The sequence below is a fragment of the Anomaloglossus baeobatrachus genome, chromosome 1 (genome assembly GCF_048569485.1).
Source record: "Anomaloglossus baeobatrachus isolate aAnoBae1 chromosome 1, aAnoBae1.hap1, whole genome shotgun sequence".
NCBI lineage: Eukaryota > Metazoa > Chordata > Amphibia > Anura > Aromobatidae > Anomaloglossus > Anomaloglossus baeobatrachus.
This window is the reverse complement of record NC_134353.1, coordinates 584,907,440-584,925,512: the sequence shown is the minus strand read 5'-3', so window position 1 is coordinate 584,925,512 and position 18,073 is coordinate 584,907,440. Positions and strand designations below refer to the sequence as shown.

The following is an 18,073-nucleotide window of genomic DNA, read 5'->3' as shown; positions in this document are numbered from 1 at the left end:
ATAGAAAAATGGTTTCAATTCCTAAACATTTCACAGGATATCATTGCTCAACCTCATTAGTTAAACCTGAAAGTCCACACTTAGTTGCATCTCAGTTGTTACATTTTAAATAAATTAGTAGTTTTAAATGTGACATAGTATATTTACTGTATCCTGTACTGAAAAATCTGAAAAAAAATCCAAGTAGGGCGAAATTCTGAAAAAACCCCCCAAAAAAACCCAAAACAATCTGTAGCTCCGCCATTGTTTTTCACTTTTAGTTTTTATGGAGCTCATTGTACAGTAAAATATGACGTGGCAGCATGATTAATCAGGGATGTACGATTAAGGCGCTACTAAACTTACCCTGGTGTTTTGTTTTTTTTTTCTTGTTGAGTTTTTATTATTATTTTAGTAGTAAAAAAAAAATAAAATTCTGAAATGTAAAAAATTGTGTGCTGCCATTTTCTCTTCCTTTTTTCTTCCTTTTTACTTTTCTGTTAAAGGGAACCTGTCACCACTTTTTTGCCCTATAAGCTGCGGCCACCACCGGGATCTTATATACAGCATTCTAACATTCTGTATATACGAGCCCAGGCCGCTGTGAAAATATAAAAAACACTTTATAATACTTACCTAACGGTCACGCGGTTGGCCAAATGGGCGTCTCCGTTGTCCGGTGCCGGCGCCGCCTCTTTCGGCTATCTTCGTCCTCCATCTTCTGAAGCTGCGGTGCATGACGCGTCCGACGTCATCCACACTCGCCGGCATTCAGGTCCTGAGCAGAGCAGATCAAAGTATTGTAGTGCGCCTGCACGGGACCGGCGAGTGTGTATGACGTAGGCGCGTCATGCACACGGGTTTCAGAAAGAGGACAAAGATGGCCGAAAGAGGAGGCACCGGCACCTGACAATGGAGACACCCATAAGGCCCACCGAGCGACCATTAGATAAGTATTATAAAGTGATTTTTATGTTCTCACAGCGGCCTGGGCTCTTATATACAGCATGTTAGAATGCTGTATATAAGAGCCCGGTGGTGGTGGCCACAGCTTATAGGCCAAAAAAGTGGTGACAGGTTCCCTTTAATGGAGTGGAGCAGTGTGAAGGCTTGTTTTGTTTGGATGCCGAGTTGTACTTTTCATGGATACTATTTTGCAGTACATACAACATATTGGCTACTTCGTAGGCTGTGTGCACACACTGCGTATTTATCACTTTTTTATGGTTTTTCTTTTAGTGCAGTTTTGTCACAAAACAGCAAGCAAACCTAATGCCAGCAGTCGATGAGAATTCTGAAGATTTGTGCACATGTTGAGGGATTTTTTTCCTTATAGATGTGGTGCAGAAAATAGTCTGTATCATGTAAATTCTTTCAGAGTTTTTGTTTGAGTTTTTCACCATTGAAAGCATCACAAAACCCTGCAAAAACACACATTTTTGCTCTGCGATTTTCCTGACCAGACATGCAGAAATGGTGCAGAAATTTCTCCAAGTGCCTAACTGTACTTTTTTGTAGTGGAACTACGGTGACTGAAAAAAAACAATAATGATGTTTTGTTTCTTTGTTTTATACGCACATGGTCAAAATGAAAGAAAAACCCACAATGGTCACAGGAGTAACTTGAATCTGACAAAAGTAATAAATTAAAAAAAATCTATGAAAATGAACAAATGAAAGTCAGACATTGCTTTTCTGCTTCCACATAATTTTTAAAAAAAATAAAACTGATGAAATAGACCTGGACAGAAATGATGGTTCCCTCCTTAACTTAATATTTTGTTGAACAACCTTTTGAGGCAATCACTGCAATCAAACAATTCCTGTAACTGTCAATCAGACTTCTGCACCTCTTGACAGGTATTTTGGCCCATTCCTCAAGAGCAAACTGCTCCAGTTGTCTTGTGTTTGAAGGTTGCCTTTTCCAGACGGCATGCTTCAGTTCTTTCCAAAGATGCTCAATAGGATTTAGGTCAGGGCTCATAGAAGGCCACTTCTTTTATAGTCCAATGTTTTCCTCTTAGCCATTCTTGGGTGTTTATAGCTGTGGGTTTTGGGTTATCCTGTTGCAAGACCTATGACCTTCGACTGTGACCAAGCTTTCTGACACTGGGCAGCATATTTCGCTCTAAAATCCCTTCACAGTCTTGAGATTTCATTGTACCCTGCACAGATTAAAGACACCCTGTGCCAGATGCAACAAAGCAGCCCTAAAACATATCAGAGCCTCCTCCATGTTTCACAGTGGGGACACTGTTCTTTTCTTGATATGCTTCATTTTTCATCTGTGAACATAGAGCTGAAGTGCCTTGCCAAAAAGTTCCACTTTTGTCTCATCTGTCCATAGGACATTCTCCCAGAAGCTTTGTGGCTTGTCAACATGTAGTTTGGCAAATTCCAGTCTGACTTTTTTATGTTTTATTTTTAACAATGGTGTCCTCCTTGGTAGTCTCCCATGAAATCCAATTTGGCTCAAACAACGACGGATTGTACGATTTGACACTGATGTTCCTTGAGCTTGAAGTTCAGATTTTCAATTGGATTGAGATCCGAACTATTTGCAGGCCATGACATTGACCTTATGTATCGTCTTTCAAGAAATGTTTTCACAGTTTTTGCTCTATGGCAGGATGCATTATCATCTTGATAAATGATTTCATCATCCCCAAACATCCTTTCAATTGATGGGATAAGAAAAGTGTCCAAAATTTCAATGTAAACTTGCCCTTACCTGACATGCAGCCCCATATCATCAATGACTGTGGAAATTTACATGTTCTCTTAAGGCAGTCATCTTTATAAATCTCATTGGAACGACACCAAACAAAAGTTCCAGCATCATCACCTTGCCCAATGCAGATTTGCGATTCATCACTGAATATGACATGACTTTCACCCAGTCATCCACAGTCCACGATTGCTTTTCCTTAGCCCATTTTAACCTTGTTTTTTTCTGTTTAGGTGTTAATGATGGCTTTTGTTTAGCTTTTCTGTATGTAAATCCCATTTCCTTTAGGCGGTTTCTTACAATTCGGTCACAGACATTGACTCCAGTTTCCTCCCATTCGTTCCTCATTTGTTTTGTTGTCCATTTCCTGTTGGGGAGACATATTGCGTTAAGTTTCCTGTCTTGACGCTTTGATGTCTTCCTTGGTCTACCAATATGTTTGCCTTTAACAACCTTCCCATGTTATTTGTATTTGGTCCAGATTTTAGACACAGCTCACTGTGAACAACCAACATCTTTTGGAACATTGCGTGATGATTTACCCTCTTTTAAGAGTTTGATAATCCTCTCCTTTTGTTTCAATTGACATCTCTCGTGTTTGAGCCATGATTCATGTCAGTCCACTTGGTGCAACAGCTCTCCAAGGTGTGATTACTCCTTTTTAGATGCAGACTAACGAGCAGATCTTATTTGATTCAGGTGTTAGTTTTGGAAATGAAAATTTACAGAGTGATTCCATAATTGTTATAATTCCATTACTGCAAAAGAGTAGTAGTGAGTCTCTTTCTGACTGGGCACTCCGCCCTAAGACCTGGCTGTTCATAACCATTGTAGCAGGAGCCTAGCTGCCCATACATGGAGGTTTGCAGTCCAAATAGTGGCATTTTTCCCAGATATGGATGTTTTTAACCTAGATAGTGGCATTTAAGTTAGGTTCCCGGATTACAGAGATATACCTTGCCGTTTGGTTTCCGGGCTTACATGCATTTGCCAATACATAAACTAAATATCTCTCTTTTGCAGTAATGCAGTGCCATATTTTCCCTAGTACATTTTTGGCTTTATCAGTGTGCAACTGTTTTCATTTATAGTGCGAGTTTGTAGACACCAAACATGAATAAGTTTACTTGTATTTAATTGGTTAAAAAAAATTCACAAGCTTGTCCAAAAAAGAGTGGCGCACGTTTTGCGCCATTTTCCAAAACCCGTAGCATTCTCATTTTTCGGGATCTATGGCTCAGTGACGGCTTATTTTTTGCGTCTCGAGCTGACGTTTCTAATGGTACCATTTTTGCGCAGATGCTACGTTTTGATCGCCTGTTATTGCATTTTGCGTAAAACGTGTGGCGACCAAAAAACGTAATTTTGGCGTTTGGAATTTTTTTGCCACTACGCTGTTTACTGATCAGATTAATTGATTTTATGTTTTGATAGATCAAGCATTTCTGAACGCGGCGATACCAAATATGTGTGTATATTATTTTTTTTTAACCCTTTAATTTTCAATGGGTTGAAAGGGGGGTGATTTGAACTTAGTTTTTTTTTAAAATTTTTAAAACTTTTTTTTTATTTTTTTATTTTACTAGTCCCCCTAGGGGGCTATAACGATCAGCAATCTGATCGCTCTGATCTATCTGCTGATCACAGCTATACAGCTGTAAACAGCACATATGGTCATTTCCTGCTTCACTGGCCTCCCGGCCGAGTGAAAACGAAAGTGAAACGTCATAGCTGCAGGCGTCATCACATGACCCTGTGCTAACATGGCAACCACCGAAAGTCACGTGATCACTCATGTGACTTCTGGTGGGGGCGGCGGTAAGTGAAAATCTTCACCGCGCGTATATACATCTCGCTGCCAGACTTTGGCAGCGAGATGTACGGAGTTAATGTTATGCATGGAATGTGATTCCACTCATAACATGCAGGCACACATGTCAGCTGTTGAAAACAGCTGATATATGCGCCGATCGCCGCACCCTGCCCGCAGCAGGGGGCGGGGCTTAACGGCACACGATCCATGACGGATAAATCCGTCAAAGGACGTGAAGGGGTTAAATGATGTTATATTAGGGGTTGCTGATAAGTCTTTGGCTTTGTGATCTTTTTTGTTTCTATGAAATTTTGTGTTTGTTGCTTATGGCAGCAGTGTTCTATTCACGCAGGAAAACAAAATGGCGGAGTCTAATGCGATATTCACAGCAACTGAGAGCAGAAGAGTGATAAAATTCTTGTTTCTTCAAGGAAAGTCCGCAAAGGATATTCATGGTGATATGTCGCAGACATTGGGTGATCAATGCCCTTCATATTCCACAGTTAAGAACTTGGTTGCCAAATTTAAAACTGGCCATTTCAGCACCAATGATTAGGACCATCCTTGATGACAGAGAGTGGTTGTTCCTGAAATCGTTGATGCTGCGCTCAACCTCGTACTGCAGAATCGACAAATTTCAGCTAAAGCAATAGCAGACATCATGGGGATTTCCCGTGAACATGTTTGTGTCATTATCCATGAACATTTGGACATGAGGAAGCGATCTGCAAAGTAGGTCCCCAAATGCTTGACAACAGATCAGAGAAGCATGTGAGTGAAAACTTCCCGGTCCATTTGTCAGCATTTCCAGACTGATAACTTCCTGGATCGACTGGTCACTATGGATGAGACCTGGATTTATTTGTATGACTCTGAAAAGCAGTTGCACGAGTGGAGGAACAGTGGTTCTCCTCTTCCAAAGAAGTTCAGGGTACAAAAATCAGCCACTAAGGTGATGGCATCTGTGTTCTGGGATAAGGAGGGTGTGCTGCTAGTGGACTACCTTCAAAAGGGTTTCACCATCAATGCAAGGTATTACATTGAACTTTTGGACCAATTGAAGGCAGCTCTGAAGGCCAAAAGGCGTAGCAAGCTGTCCAAAGGAATCTTGTTCCTGCAATACAACGCCTCTGCTCACACATGCACAAACGACCACTGCAAAACTGGCAGAGCTGGCTTCCAGCTGGTTGATCACCCACCTTATTCACCAGATCTAGATCCCTCTGACTATCATCTGTTTCCAAACCTGAAGAAACACCTCAAGGGTACCAAATTTCACGACATTTCTGATGCATTGGCTGCTATGGATGCACAACCGAAATCCTTCTTTTTCCTAGGCTTACAGAACTTGGAATACCGATGTAAGACATGTGTGGACATCAGTGGAGAGTATGCGGAATAAATGTAAAGTTTCATCATGCTATCTCGTTTCTTTTTGAGTAAAGCCAAAGACTTATCAGCAGCCCCTCGTATTTTAGACTTATACGAACCTGGCGATACCAATAAATACGGTACTTTAATTTAGAACTGGGAAAAGATGTGATTTCATCGTTTTTTTATTTTTAACCTTGTTGTTTAGTCCTCCCCTAGATCACTTAAAACTACAATTGTTTGAATGCAGTATATGCTATAAATCAATGTCTTCTATAAACCTCAGCCTTTGGGCAGGTTCACACGGCTTTGTTGTCCTTGAAAAAACAGACGGCACTAGAATAAATGTTATTTGGTGGGGCGCTGCAGATGAGATTTTTTTTTTTTTATCATTGTTTGAAATTGTGTGGAAAAAAAAAATCGCAGTATTGTTTTTCCATGTGTCGGATGAGACTCGCCCATTCAAGTCTATGTATGTGAGAAAAAATGCAATTCCATATGGGGCCACAATATTGCATCTGTTTTTTTACGCATATATTGTCCTGTAAATTATAACTGTTACTGTAGAAAATGGATTGACCACAGATAGTCAGAAAATAAAAATCTTCCAAATTTTCTAGATGAAACAAACAATTTTTTTGTACCCTCTTGTGAATTTGCTCTATGAGCTGAGGTTCTTAGAAGTATTTAGATGGCAAAAATGGGGGGCATTCAGCAGGCCACAGCTGCCATGATCAGTTCCCCTATAATGTCTCAGGGCGGGCGCTGGTGAGCGCATGTATCGGAAATCGCGCTATTTTATGCTCACGCACAGTAGGATCAGGTGCATTTGTTCTGCGATTTTCTTTTGTAGCTGCATACAGGAACATAGTTTTGATAGTCTGAAGATGTTAGATTAAAATTGTGACTGATGTTCAATGTCTACTCCACAGAGATGAAATTGGCTTAATTCCGTGTCCAGAAGCAAAATTTAATAGAAGCCCCATCGTACTGGTGGAAAATAAACTGGGAGTGGAGAGCTGGTGTATCAAGTTTCTGCTTCCCTATGTACATAACAAGCTCTTGCTTTACCGGCAGAAGAAACTATGGCTTAATAGAGATGGTGAGTCTTCATTTCTTTTTCTTTTGCAATCATGCTTTTTTTCTTTTATTAAAGATTTTTTTTCATAAGATGAAGGTATTAAAATGTTAAGGGTACTTTACACGCTGCGATATCGATATCGCTAGCGAGCGTACCCGCCCCCGTCGGTTGTGCGACACGGGCAAATTGCTACCCGTGGTGCACAACATCGCTAACACCCGTCACACGCACTTACCTGCCCTGCGACGTCGCTCTGGCCGGCGACCCGCCTCCTTTCTAAGGGGGCGGTTCGTGAGGCGTCGCACAGCAGCCGTCCAATAGCAGAGGAGGGGCGTAAATGAGCAGCCGGAACATGCCGCCCACCTCCTTCCATCCGCATTGCCCGTGGACGCCGGTAAGAAGATGTTCGTCGCTTCTGCGGTGTCACACATAGCGATGTGTGGTGCCGCAGGAACGACGAACAACATCGCTACTTACCAGACAACGATTATTGGTATATGAACGACCTCTCATATTCCAACGATTTTTGTCTCTTTTGCGATCGTTTAAGATCGCTCCGGCGTGTCACACGCTGCGATGTCGGTGACGCCGCCGGATGTGCGTCACAATCACCATTACCCCGACGATATATTGTTAGTGATGTTGCAGCGTGTAAATGGCTCTTTAGTGACAAGGCCAAATTTGTTAAAGTCAGACATACGTCACTTTATAATGTTAAATGGAACCTGTCACCAGTTTTTCGGTCTATAAGCTGTGGCCACCACCAGTGTGCTCTTATATACAGCATTCTAACATGGTGTATATAAGAGCCCAGGCCGCTGTGTAGCACATAAAAAACACTTTATAATACTTACCTAACGGTCGCTGCGGTGGATTTGAGTAAGATGGGTGTCTCCATTCTCCGGTGCCGGCACCTCCTCCTTCAGCCATCTTTGTCATCCTCCTTCTGAAGCCGGTGTGCATGACGCTTCCTATGTCATCCACACTCACCGGCATTGAGGTCCTGAGCAGGCGCACTTTGATCTACCCTGAGCCGGACAGATCATAGTATTGTAGTGCGCCTGCGCGGGACCGGCGAGTGTGTATGACGTAGGACGCATTTCAGAAGGAGGACGAAGATGGCCGAAAGAGGAGGACAACGGAGACGCCCATCTGACTAAAATCCACCGCAGCAACCGTTAGCTAAGTATTATAAAGTGATTTTTACATTCTACACAGTGGCCTGGGCTCTTATATACAGCATGTTAGAATGCTGTATTGTATTATAAAAATATCAAATATAAAAATATTTTTAAAAATTTGCAATATTCAACCTTTGAATGGTTATCACTTTAATGCGGATAGTCACACCACACAAAATAGTTAATAAATGACATTTCCCTTATATCCACCACATAAACACCATTTGTCAAAGATCCTTTAATTTTCTTAGGATGTTAGAAGGTTTTAAAATGTAGCAACAATCTTTTTTATATTTCGAAGGAAATGTACAAAACTTATTTTTGGTTTTGAAGTGACTTCAAGGAACCCATCACTTAGAAAAACTCAAACTGATAACTATAAAACAGCACCCCTCAGCATATTAAAACGGCTGTCTGTTTATTAACCCTTCCAGTGCGTTTAAGGGCTCAATGCAAAATGGCATGACCGGAATGAAAAAAAAATATTTTTACCACCTAAATGTTGCTAATTTCTGAACAGGCCACTAAAACCACCAGACTCCAAGGCCATAATTTAGACTTGAATTGCTTTGACAACCATCAGGACCCCAGAATCATCTCAGAATGCGGATTCATCTAGATGAGGTAGTCACCATTTACAGCAGCATCTAAGGGGTAATTTGCAAGTGAGATAATGTGGCTAGGCATAAAGGATAAAGAATATAGAAAAAGTAAAGAATAATCTTTATTCTCTTATTGAAATATACACATTGGATGGTTAAAAAGTGAATTACTCAGTGGATGGTGACGCATAAGACAATAAAGAAAACTTTTTTTTTATACTTTCCAATATCTTGGCTTTGTGCTGAGCGTGCACATTCTTGTTTGTATGGGATTTATACTAAGTACCGTATTTTTCGGACCATAAGACGCACTTTTTTTTCCCCAAATGTTGGGGGAAAGTTGGGGGTGCGTCTTATGGTCTGACTATAGGGCTGCGGCTGGGAATGAGGGTGCTGCAGGTCATCTGGGGCACGAGCAGGCAGCAGCAGCGCCTGCCGTGACCACGTGGGCCCGCTCATTACATATGCACGCCCATCCTGCCGCCCATCTCTCAGCGCAGAAGCCGGCACTGACAGGTGGGCGGAAGGATGAGCGGGGACGCGCACATAGTAAAGAGCCGGCCGCATGATCACCCCTGGAAATTACAGCCTGGAGTGATCATGTGCGGCTGTATTCACTGCTCCCCGCGCGTCATTACCAGCGCGGGGTGCAGTGAATCAGTGCACTCACCCGTCCCCGTGTGTGGAGCCGCCCCCTGCTGCACGCGATGTCTTCCTGTCTGTGCCGGTCAGCTGATCTGTGCTGGTCAGCTGATCGTTACAGACAGGAAGACATCGCGATGCAGCAGGGGAACGGCTCCACACACACACACACACACACACACACACACACACACACACACACACACACACACACACACACACACACACACACACACACACACACAGGTCAGTGGCGCACAGAGGAAGATGATCGGCTGCAGGGAGTGAGGAAAAGGTGAGTATAAACGTTTATTTTTTTTCTCTGTGCTATAGGATACAGGCCATATACCAGGATGGTATATGAGCACGATGGGGGCATATAGCAGGATGGGAGTATATGAGCAGGCTGGATGGGGGGGGGTATGTGAACAAGCTGGATGGGGGGGGGTATGTGAACAGGCTGGATGGGGGGGGTATGTGAACAGGCTGGATGGGGGGGGGTATGTGAACAGGCTGGATGGGGGGGGGGGTATGTGAACAGGCTGGATGGGGGGGGGGTATGTGAACAGGCTGGATGGGGGGGGGGTATGTGAACAGGCTGGATGGGGGGGGGGGTATGTGAACAGGCTGGATGGGGGGGGTATGTGAACAGGCTGGATGGGGGGGTATGTGAACAGGCTGGATGGGGGGGGGGGTATGTGAACAGGCTGGATGGGGGGGGTATGTGAACAGGCTGGATGGGGGGGGTATGTGAACAGGATGGATGGGGGTTTATAGCAGGATCATATACAAGGCAGGAGGATCATTACCAGGATGGGGTACCTTAGTAGAGAATTTGGGGACATTACCCCCATAACAGTGTCAGCAGCAGATCCTCGCCCCATAACAGTGTGTCATGACCACATTTTTTGCTTAAAGTTTTATTTCTTTGTCGCTCTATTGGGAGACCCAGACAATTGGGTTGTATAGGCTATGCCTCCGGAGGCCGCACAAAGTATTACACTCAAAAGTGTTAAGCCCCTCCCCTTCTGCCTATACACCCCCCGTGCTCCCACGGGCTCCTCAGTTTTTTGCTTTGTGCGAAGGAGGTCAGACACGCACAGCACAGCTCCACAGATTGGTCAGCAGCAGCTGCTGACCATGTCGGATGGAAGAAAAGTGGGCCCATATAGGGCCCCCAGCATGCTCCCTTCTCACCCCACTCTTGTCGGCGGTGTTGTTAAGGTTGAGGTATCCATTGCGGGTACGGAGGCTGGAGCCCACATGCTGCTTTCCTTCCCCATCCTCCTCAGGGCTCTGGGTGAAGTGGGATCCTATCGGTCTCCAGGCACTGAGACCGTGCTTCATCCACAACTCCTGTGGAGACTGCTGGATAGGAGCCGGGTACCGTTCAGGGACATGGCCCTGCTACTTGAAGGTACTCTGTATCCCTGTGGGGACCGCGCACGGCAACACCTCAGCTTTGCTGGGTGTGCTAGTGCACCGGGGACCGCGGCGCTGACCGGGTTTAACTGTGCCATTACACACTCAGCGTCGCTGAGTGTGTTTATATGTAGGGGCTACCGCGCTAACCGCCGCTGCCATGGGAAACTGCGGCGCGGCTGGGACTTGTAGTTCGCCGGGGACTTCGGCGCCGGCCGCGCTTTTACGGCGGCCATGCTTATACTCGAGTCCCCGGCTTTCTTGCGGCCTAGCTTCCTTTTCTCCCGCCCCCAGCCCTGACAGGCAGGGGAAGGGCGGGACGCTGCACGGAAAGAGCAGCACTGAGGGCTGGAGTATGATTTGCATACTCCACCCCCCTCACTGTGCACAGTGTGAGCACCAGTTCCCGCACTTTCTCGGCCACGCCCACGGCTCCCTCCTCTCGTCAGGACGCCGCAGCCATTCCTGTCAGCTCCTCCGACGCTGCAGAGAGGGACAAACCCTGGGAGACCCAGACACGGTCTCTGGTGGCCTCACAACCGCTTTAGGCGGCTGGTAAGCAGCACCTGTGGTGCTAGCCCCATGGTGCTGTAGTGTATTGATACATTATTTGTTTATAGTATATACTCTACACTGTATGAGCACAGTTCATTCTGGCTATATACCCTATTGTGTTACTCAGGGAAAACAATAGCATGGCGCCCACAAAAGGCAGGGGTGCCAAAACACAGGCTTATTATGCTGCCTGCGCCGCATGTAAGACCCCGCTACCGGCAGGTTCCACTGACCCTCATTGTGTGCAATGTTCGGCCCCTGTGACACTTCTTCAGCCAGAGCCTCTGCTAAGAGGGGCCCAGGGGGAGCCACCTGTTGACACTGTCCAGGTGACGGGGACTGAGTTTGCAAAACTCTCTGAGACTATGGCTAAGATACTAGAAGCCTTGCAGTCCAGGCCGGTATCTCAGCAAAGGGACTCTGTTGAATCATTGTTCCCTGACCCCCCTCAGTTGGTCCAACAATGTCCTCCCGGGGTATCTCATACATCCCAGGCTGAGGGTTATGACTTAGACCCCAGCCCCAGACCAAATAAGCGGGCTCGCTTAGAATTTCCCTCGACATCATATTGTTTAGGGTCTCAGCGGGGGGAATCGCTGGTTGATGATGCGGAGACAGCTGATCAGGATTCTGATCCTGAGGGCGCTCTCAATCTTAATACTCCAGACGGGGACGCCATAGTGAACGATCTTATTGCGTCCATCAATCAAATGCTGGATATTTCTCCCTCAGCTCCTCCGGCGGAGGAGTCAGCGTCTCAGCAGGAGAAATTCCGTTTCAGGTTCCCCAAGCGCACACAGAGTATGTTTCTAGACCACTCTGATTTCAGAGAGGCAGTCCAGAATCACCATGCTTGTCCAGATAAGCGTTTTTCTAAGCGCCTTAAGGATACACGTTATCCTTTTCCCCCTGACGTGGTTAAAGGTTGGACTCAGTGTCCCAAAGTGGACCCTCCAATCTCCAGACTGGCGGCTAGATCCATACTTGCAGTGGAAGATGGGGCCTCGCTCAAAGATGCCACTGACAGGCAGATGGAGCTCTGGTTGAAATCCATCTATGAAGCTATCGGAGCTTCTTTTGCCCCAGCATTCGCAGCCGTTTGGGCCCTACAAGCTATCTCAGCAGGTCAAGCGCAAATTGAAGCAGCCACATGCACGGCCGCGCCACAAGTGGCATCCATTACCACCCAGACCTCGGCAATTGCGTCTTACGCTATTAATGCGGTCCTGGACTCTGCGAGCCGTACGGCGGTTGCGGCCGCCAATTCGGTGGTACTCCGCAGGGCCTTGTGGCTACGGGAATGGAAGGCAGATTCTGCTTCCAAAAAGCGCTTAACCAGTTTGCCAATTTCTGGCGACAGGCTGTTTGGCGAGCGTCTGGATGAAATCATCAAACAATCCAAGGGAAAGGATACATCCTTACCCCAGCCCAAACAAAACATACCCCAACAGAGGAGAGGGCAGTCGAGGTTTCGGTCCTTTCGGGGCGCGGGCAGGTCCCAATTCTCCTCGTCCAAAAGGTCTCAGAAAGAACAAGGGAACTCTGATGCATGGCGGTCTAAGTCACGTCCTAAAAAGACCACCGGAGGCGCCGCTAACAAAGCGGCTTCCTCATGACTTTCGACCTCCTCTAGTAGCATCATCGGTCGGTGGCAGGCTCTCCCGCTTTTGCGACACCTGGCTGCCACAAATAAAAGACCGCTGGGTGAGAGACATTCTGTCTCACGGTTACAAGATAGAGTTCACCTCTCGTCCCCCGACTCGATTCTTCAGGTCATCCCCGCCTCCCGAGCGAGCCGAGGCTCTTCTGCAGGCGCTGGGCACTCTGAAGGCAGAAGGAGTGGTGGTCCCTGTTCCTCTTCAGCAACAGAGCCACGGTTTTTACTCCAACTTGTTTGTGGTCCCAAAGAAGGACGGGTCTTTCCGCCCGGTCCTGGACCTGAAACTGCTCAACAAACACGTAAAAACCCGACGGTTCAGGATGGAATCCCTCCGCTCCGTCATCGCCTCAATGTCCCAAGGAGATTTCCTTGCATCGATCGATATCAAAGATGCTTATCTCCACGTACCGATTGCTCCAGAGCACCAGCGCTTCTTGCGCTTCGCCATAGGAAACGAACACCTGCAGTTCGTGGCACTGCCGTTCGGCCTGGCAACAGCCCCACGGGTTTTTACCAGGGTTATGGCTACTGTAGTAGCGCTCCTACACTCGCAGGGTCACTCGGTGATCCCGTACTTGGACGATCTGCTGATCAAGGCACCCTCTCAAGAGGCATGCCAACGCAGCCTCGACGCTACCCTGGAGACTCTCGAGGGTTTCGGGTGGATCATCAATTTTCCAAAGTCAAATCTGACACCGGCTCAATCGCTGACATATCTTGGCATGGAGTTTCATACCCTCTCAGCGATAGTGAAGCTTCCGCTGATCAAGCAGCAGTCACTACAGAAAGGGGTACAATCTCTCCTTCAAGGCCAGTCACACCCCTTGAGGCGCCTCATGCACTTCCTGGGGAAGATGGTGGCAGCAATGGAGGCAGTCCCTTTCGCGCAGTTTCACCTGCGTCCCCTTCAATGGGACATCTTACGCAAATGGGACAGGAAGCCGACGTCCCTCGACAGGACCGTCTCCCTCTCTCAGGCGACCAAAGCTTCCCTTCGGTGGTGGCTCCTTCCCACTTCATTATCGAAGGGGAAATCCTTCCTACCCCCATCCTGGGAAGTAGTCACGACGGACGCGAGTCTGTCAGGGTGGGGAGCGGTTTTTCTCCACCACAGGGCTCAGGGTACGTGGACCCAGCAAGAGTCCTCGCTTCAGATCAATGTTCTGGAAATACGGGCAGTGTATCTTGCCCTGAAAGCGTTCCAGCAGTGGCTGAAGGGCAAGCAGATCCGAATTCAGTCGGACAACTCCACAGCGGTGGCATACATCAACCACCAAGGCGGCACACGCAGCCGGCAAGCCTTCCAGGAAGTCCGGCGGATTTTGATGTGGGTGGAAGCCACGGCCTCCACCATATCCGCAGTTCACATCCCAGGCGTGGAAAACTGGGAAGCAGATTATCTCAGTCGCCAGGGCATGGACGCAGGGGAATGGTCCCTTCACCCGGACGTGTTTCAGGAGATCTGTTGCCGCTGGGGGGTGCCGGACGTCGACCTCATGGCGTCCCGGCACAACAACAAGGTACCAATGTTCATGGCACGGTCTCAAGATCCCAGAGCTCTGGCGGCAGACGCCTTAGTTCAGGATTGGTCGCAGTTTCAGCTCCCTTATGTGTTTCCTCCGCTGGCACTGTTGCCCAGAGTGTTACGCAAGATCAGGGCCGACTGCCGCCGCGTCCTCCTCGTCGCTCCAGACTGGCCGAGGCGGTCGTGGTACCCGGATCTGTGGCATCTCACGGTCGGCCAACCGTGGGCACTACCAGACCGACCAGACTTGCTATCTCAAGGGCCGTTTTTCCATCTGAATTCTGCGGTCCTCAACCTGACTGTGTGGCCATTGAGTCCTGGATCCTAGCGTCTTCAGGGTTATCTCAAGACGTCATTGCCACTATGAGACAAGCTAGGAAACCAACGTCCGCTAAAATCTACCACAGGACGTGGAAAATTTTCCTGTCGTGGTGTTCTGCTCAGGGTATTTCTCCCTGGCCTTTTGCCTTGCCCACTTTTCTGTCCTTCCTTCAATCTGGACTGGAAAAGGGTTTGTCGCTCGGCTCTCTTAAGGGACAAGTCTCAGCGCTCTCTGTGTTTTTCCAGAAGCGCCTAGCCAGACTTCCACAGGTACGCACGTTCCTGCAGGGGGTTTGTCACATCGTCCCTCCTTACAAGCGGCCGTTAGAACCCTGGGATCTGAACAGGGTGCTGACGGTTCTTCAGAAACCACCATTCGAGCCAATGAGGGATATTTCTCTCTCACGCCTTTCGCAGAAAGTGGTTTTTCTAGTAGCAGTCACTTCACTTCGGAGAGTGTCTGAGCTAGCAGCGCTTTCATGCAAAACCCCTTTCCTGGTGTTTCACCAGGACAAGGTGGTTCTACGTCCGGTTCCGGAATTTCTCCCTAAGGTGGTATCCCCCTTTCATCTCAATCAGGATATCTCCTTACCTTCTTTTTGTCCTCATCCAGTTCACCAATGTGAAAAGGATTTGCACTTGTTAGATCTGGTGAGAGCACTCAGAATCTACATTTCTCGTACGGCGCCCCTGCGCCGCTCGGATGCACTCTTTGTCCTTGTCGCTGGCCAGCGTAAAGGGTCACAGGCTTCCAAATCAACCCTGGCTCGGTGGATCAAGGAGCCAATTATCGAAGCTTACCGTTCGGCTGGGCTTCCGGTTCCCTCAGGGCTGAAGGCCCATTCTACCAGAGCCGTGGGCGCGTCCTGGGCTTTGAGGCACCAGGCTACGGCTCAGCAGGTGTGTCAGGCGGCTACCTGGTCGAGTCTGCACACTTTCACGAAGCACTATCAAGTGCATACCTATGCTTCGGCGGATGCCAGCCTAGGTAGACGAGTCCTTCAGGCGGCGGTTGCCCACCTGTAGGAAGAGGCCGTTTTATGGCTCTCTTACGAGGTATTATTTTACCCACCCAGGGACTGCTTTTGGACGTCCCAATTGTCTGGGTCTCCCAATAGAGCGACAAAGAAGGGAATTTTGTTTACTTACCGTAAATTCCTTTTCTTCTAGCTCTAATTGGGAGACCCAGCACCCGCCCCTGTTTTTTTGTGTACACATGTTGTTCATGTTGAATGGTTTCATTTCTCCGATATTCCTTCGGATTGAAGTTACTTTAAACCAGTTTATAATTCTTTTTCCTCCTTCTTGCTTTTGCACCAAAACTGAGGAGCCCGTGGGAGCACGGGGGGTGTATAGGCAGAAGGGGAGGGGCTTAACACTTTTGAGTGTAATACTTTGTGCGGCCTCCGGAGGCATAGCCTATACAACCCAATTGTCTGGGTCTCCCAATTAGAGCTAGAAGAAAAGGAATTTACGGTAAGTAAACAAAATTCCCTTCTTTCCCATTTTCCTCCTCTAAAACCAGGGTGCGTCTTATAGTCCGTTGCGTCTTATAGTCCGAAAAATACGGTAAATGTCACGTTTATTTGCTTTAAAGGGAATCTGTCACCAGGATTTTCCTATGTCATCTGAGGCTAGCATGGTTTAGGGGTTAAAACACTGAATTCAGGGATGTCACTTATGAGACTGTGTGCTGTTGTTTACACACAATAAATGTTTTATTACCAGTAGATTATCACTGCCCAGGGCTTGTGAGCAGGTGTCTGACGTGCCCTCTACTCTGATAAGCAGCTCACTGTCAATAGACAATGTACACATAAAAATCTGGTGTGGGTGAGGTAATCTTCCCGACTCTACTACATCTAAGAACTCTGTGTCAGAACGGCTGCATCCAGTAAACAAAGTGATACATTATTGGAATCGGGGAATCTTTATTCCTACATTATGTTGCTCTTATATGAGGTGGCAAAATCCTGGTGACAGATTCCCTTTAAAAGGAACTTGTCAGGTGAAATATGCACTCAGAACCGCGAGCAGTTCTGGGCGCATATTACTAATCCCTGCCTGACCTTCCCTGTATACACTAGCATAGATAAAGAGATCTTTAGAAAAAGTATTTCTAAAGATCTTTTATCGTATGCTAATGAGCGAGGGAACTAGTCCCAATGGATACTCACGAGAAGAAAAAGGTCTATTTATATACATAAAAATGTGAAAAATATTGTTATATATTGCATTTCATTACTAATATTGCAAGTGCAGGCTCGGTTCACATAAGTGTATATAAAAAAAAAAAAATAGTCTAATTTTCATTCAGAAAAGTGGGACCATTTTTTTTTTCTCTCACTTGTTATCCGTATGCAGTCTATTTTTTACAGTAGCAGTTATTGATCATTTACTGGACCATTTACAGCTTACGATGCTACAAAATTGAAAAATATTTGTAAACATCGGTTGCAATATTGCGGCATTTGATTTTTTTTTTTTTTTACTCTCGCACCCATAGACTTGAATTGGTGAGCCTCATTCGATTTTAGCCAAATCACCCTATGCTGCAATTTTTTTTTTCACAGTTTGTAGGTGAAAATTAGTTATCTGCACTGCCTTATTAAATAACATGAGTCAGTGTGCTATCTGATTTAAAAAAAAAAAAAAAAAAAAATCTGATAGCACACATCCAATTTTTATGCTCGTGTGATTCCAGCCATACAAAGGATTTTCTTACGGTAAAGGGACCAATACACATTAGATGCAAGTTGGCTGAACCCACAGACTATCTTCTTAAAGGGAACCTGTCAGCCAAACTTTCCCCTAAAACCTAACAGATTCCCCCTCTGCAGCTCCTGGGCTGCATTCTAGAAAGGTCCCTGTTATTATTGTGCCCCCTTTCTGACCAAAAAAAAGAGTTTATAAAGAGGTACCTTTACTGTGACTGTGACTGTTATCAGCAAGTACCCGCCCATAATCTCGTGAGCGCGCAAACCTCTCCAGCGGTCACACTGTGCTCAGTGTAGATGCTAGACTGTATGGGCTGCTTCCAGGGATGACGTCCCTTTGTCACGTGATAGGGGCGTGTTCAAAATACTATCACATGACAAAGGGACGTCATCCCTGGAAGCAGCCCATACAGTCTAGCATCTACACTGAGCACAGTGTGACCGCTGGAGGTTTGCGCGCTCACGAGATTATGGGC

The 18,073-nt window shown here is 46.6% G+C and overlaps 1 protein-coding gene across 1 annotated transcript in view; it reads left to right on the top strand.

The window, feature by feature from the left end:
• Nucleotides 1-18,073, top strand: part of PTAR1 (protein prenyltransferase alpha subunit repeat containing 1) — an 83,242-nt gene that overhangs the window by 9,978 nt on the left and 55,191 nt on the right. Inside the window, exon 2 of the mRNA XM_075317873.1 lies at nt 6,824-6,993. Coding sequence (XP_075173988.1) covers nt 6,824-6,993 — 170 coding nt within the window. The remainder of the gene's footprint in view (nt 1-6,823; nt 6,994-18,073) is intronic.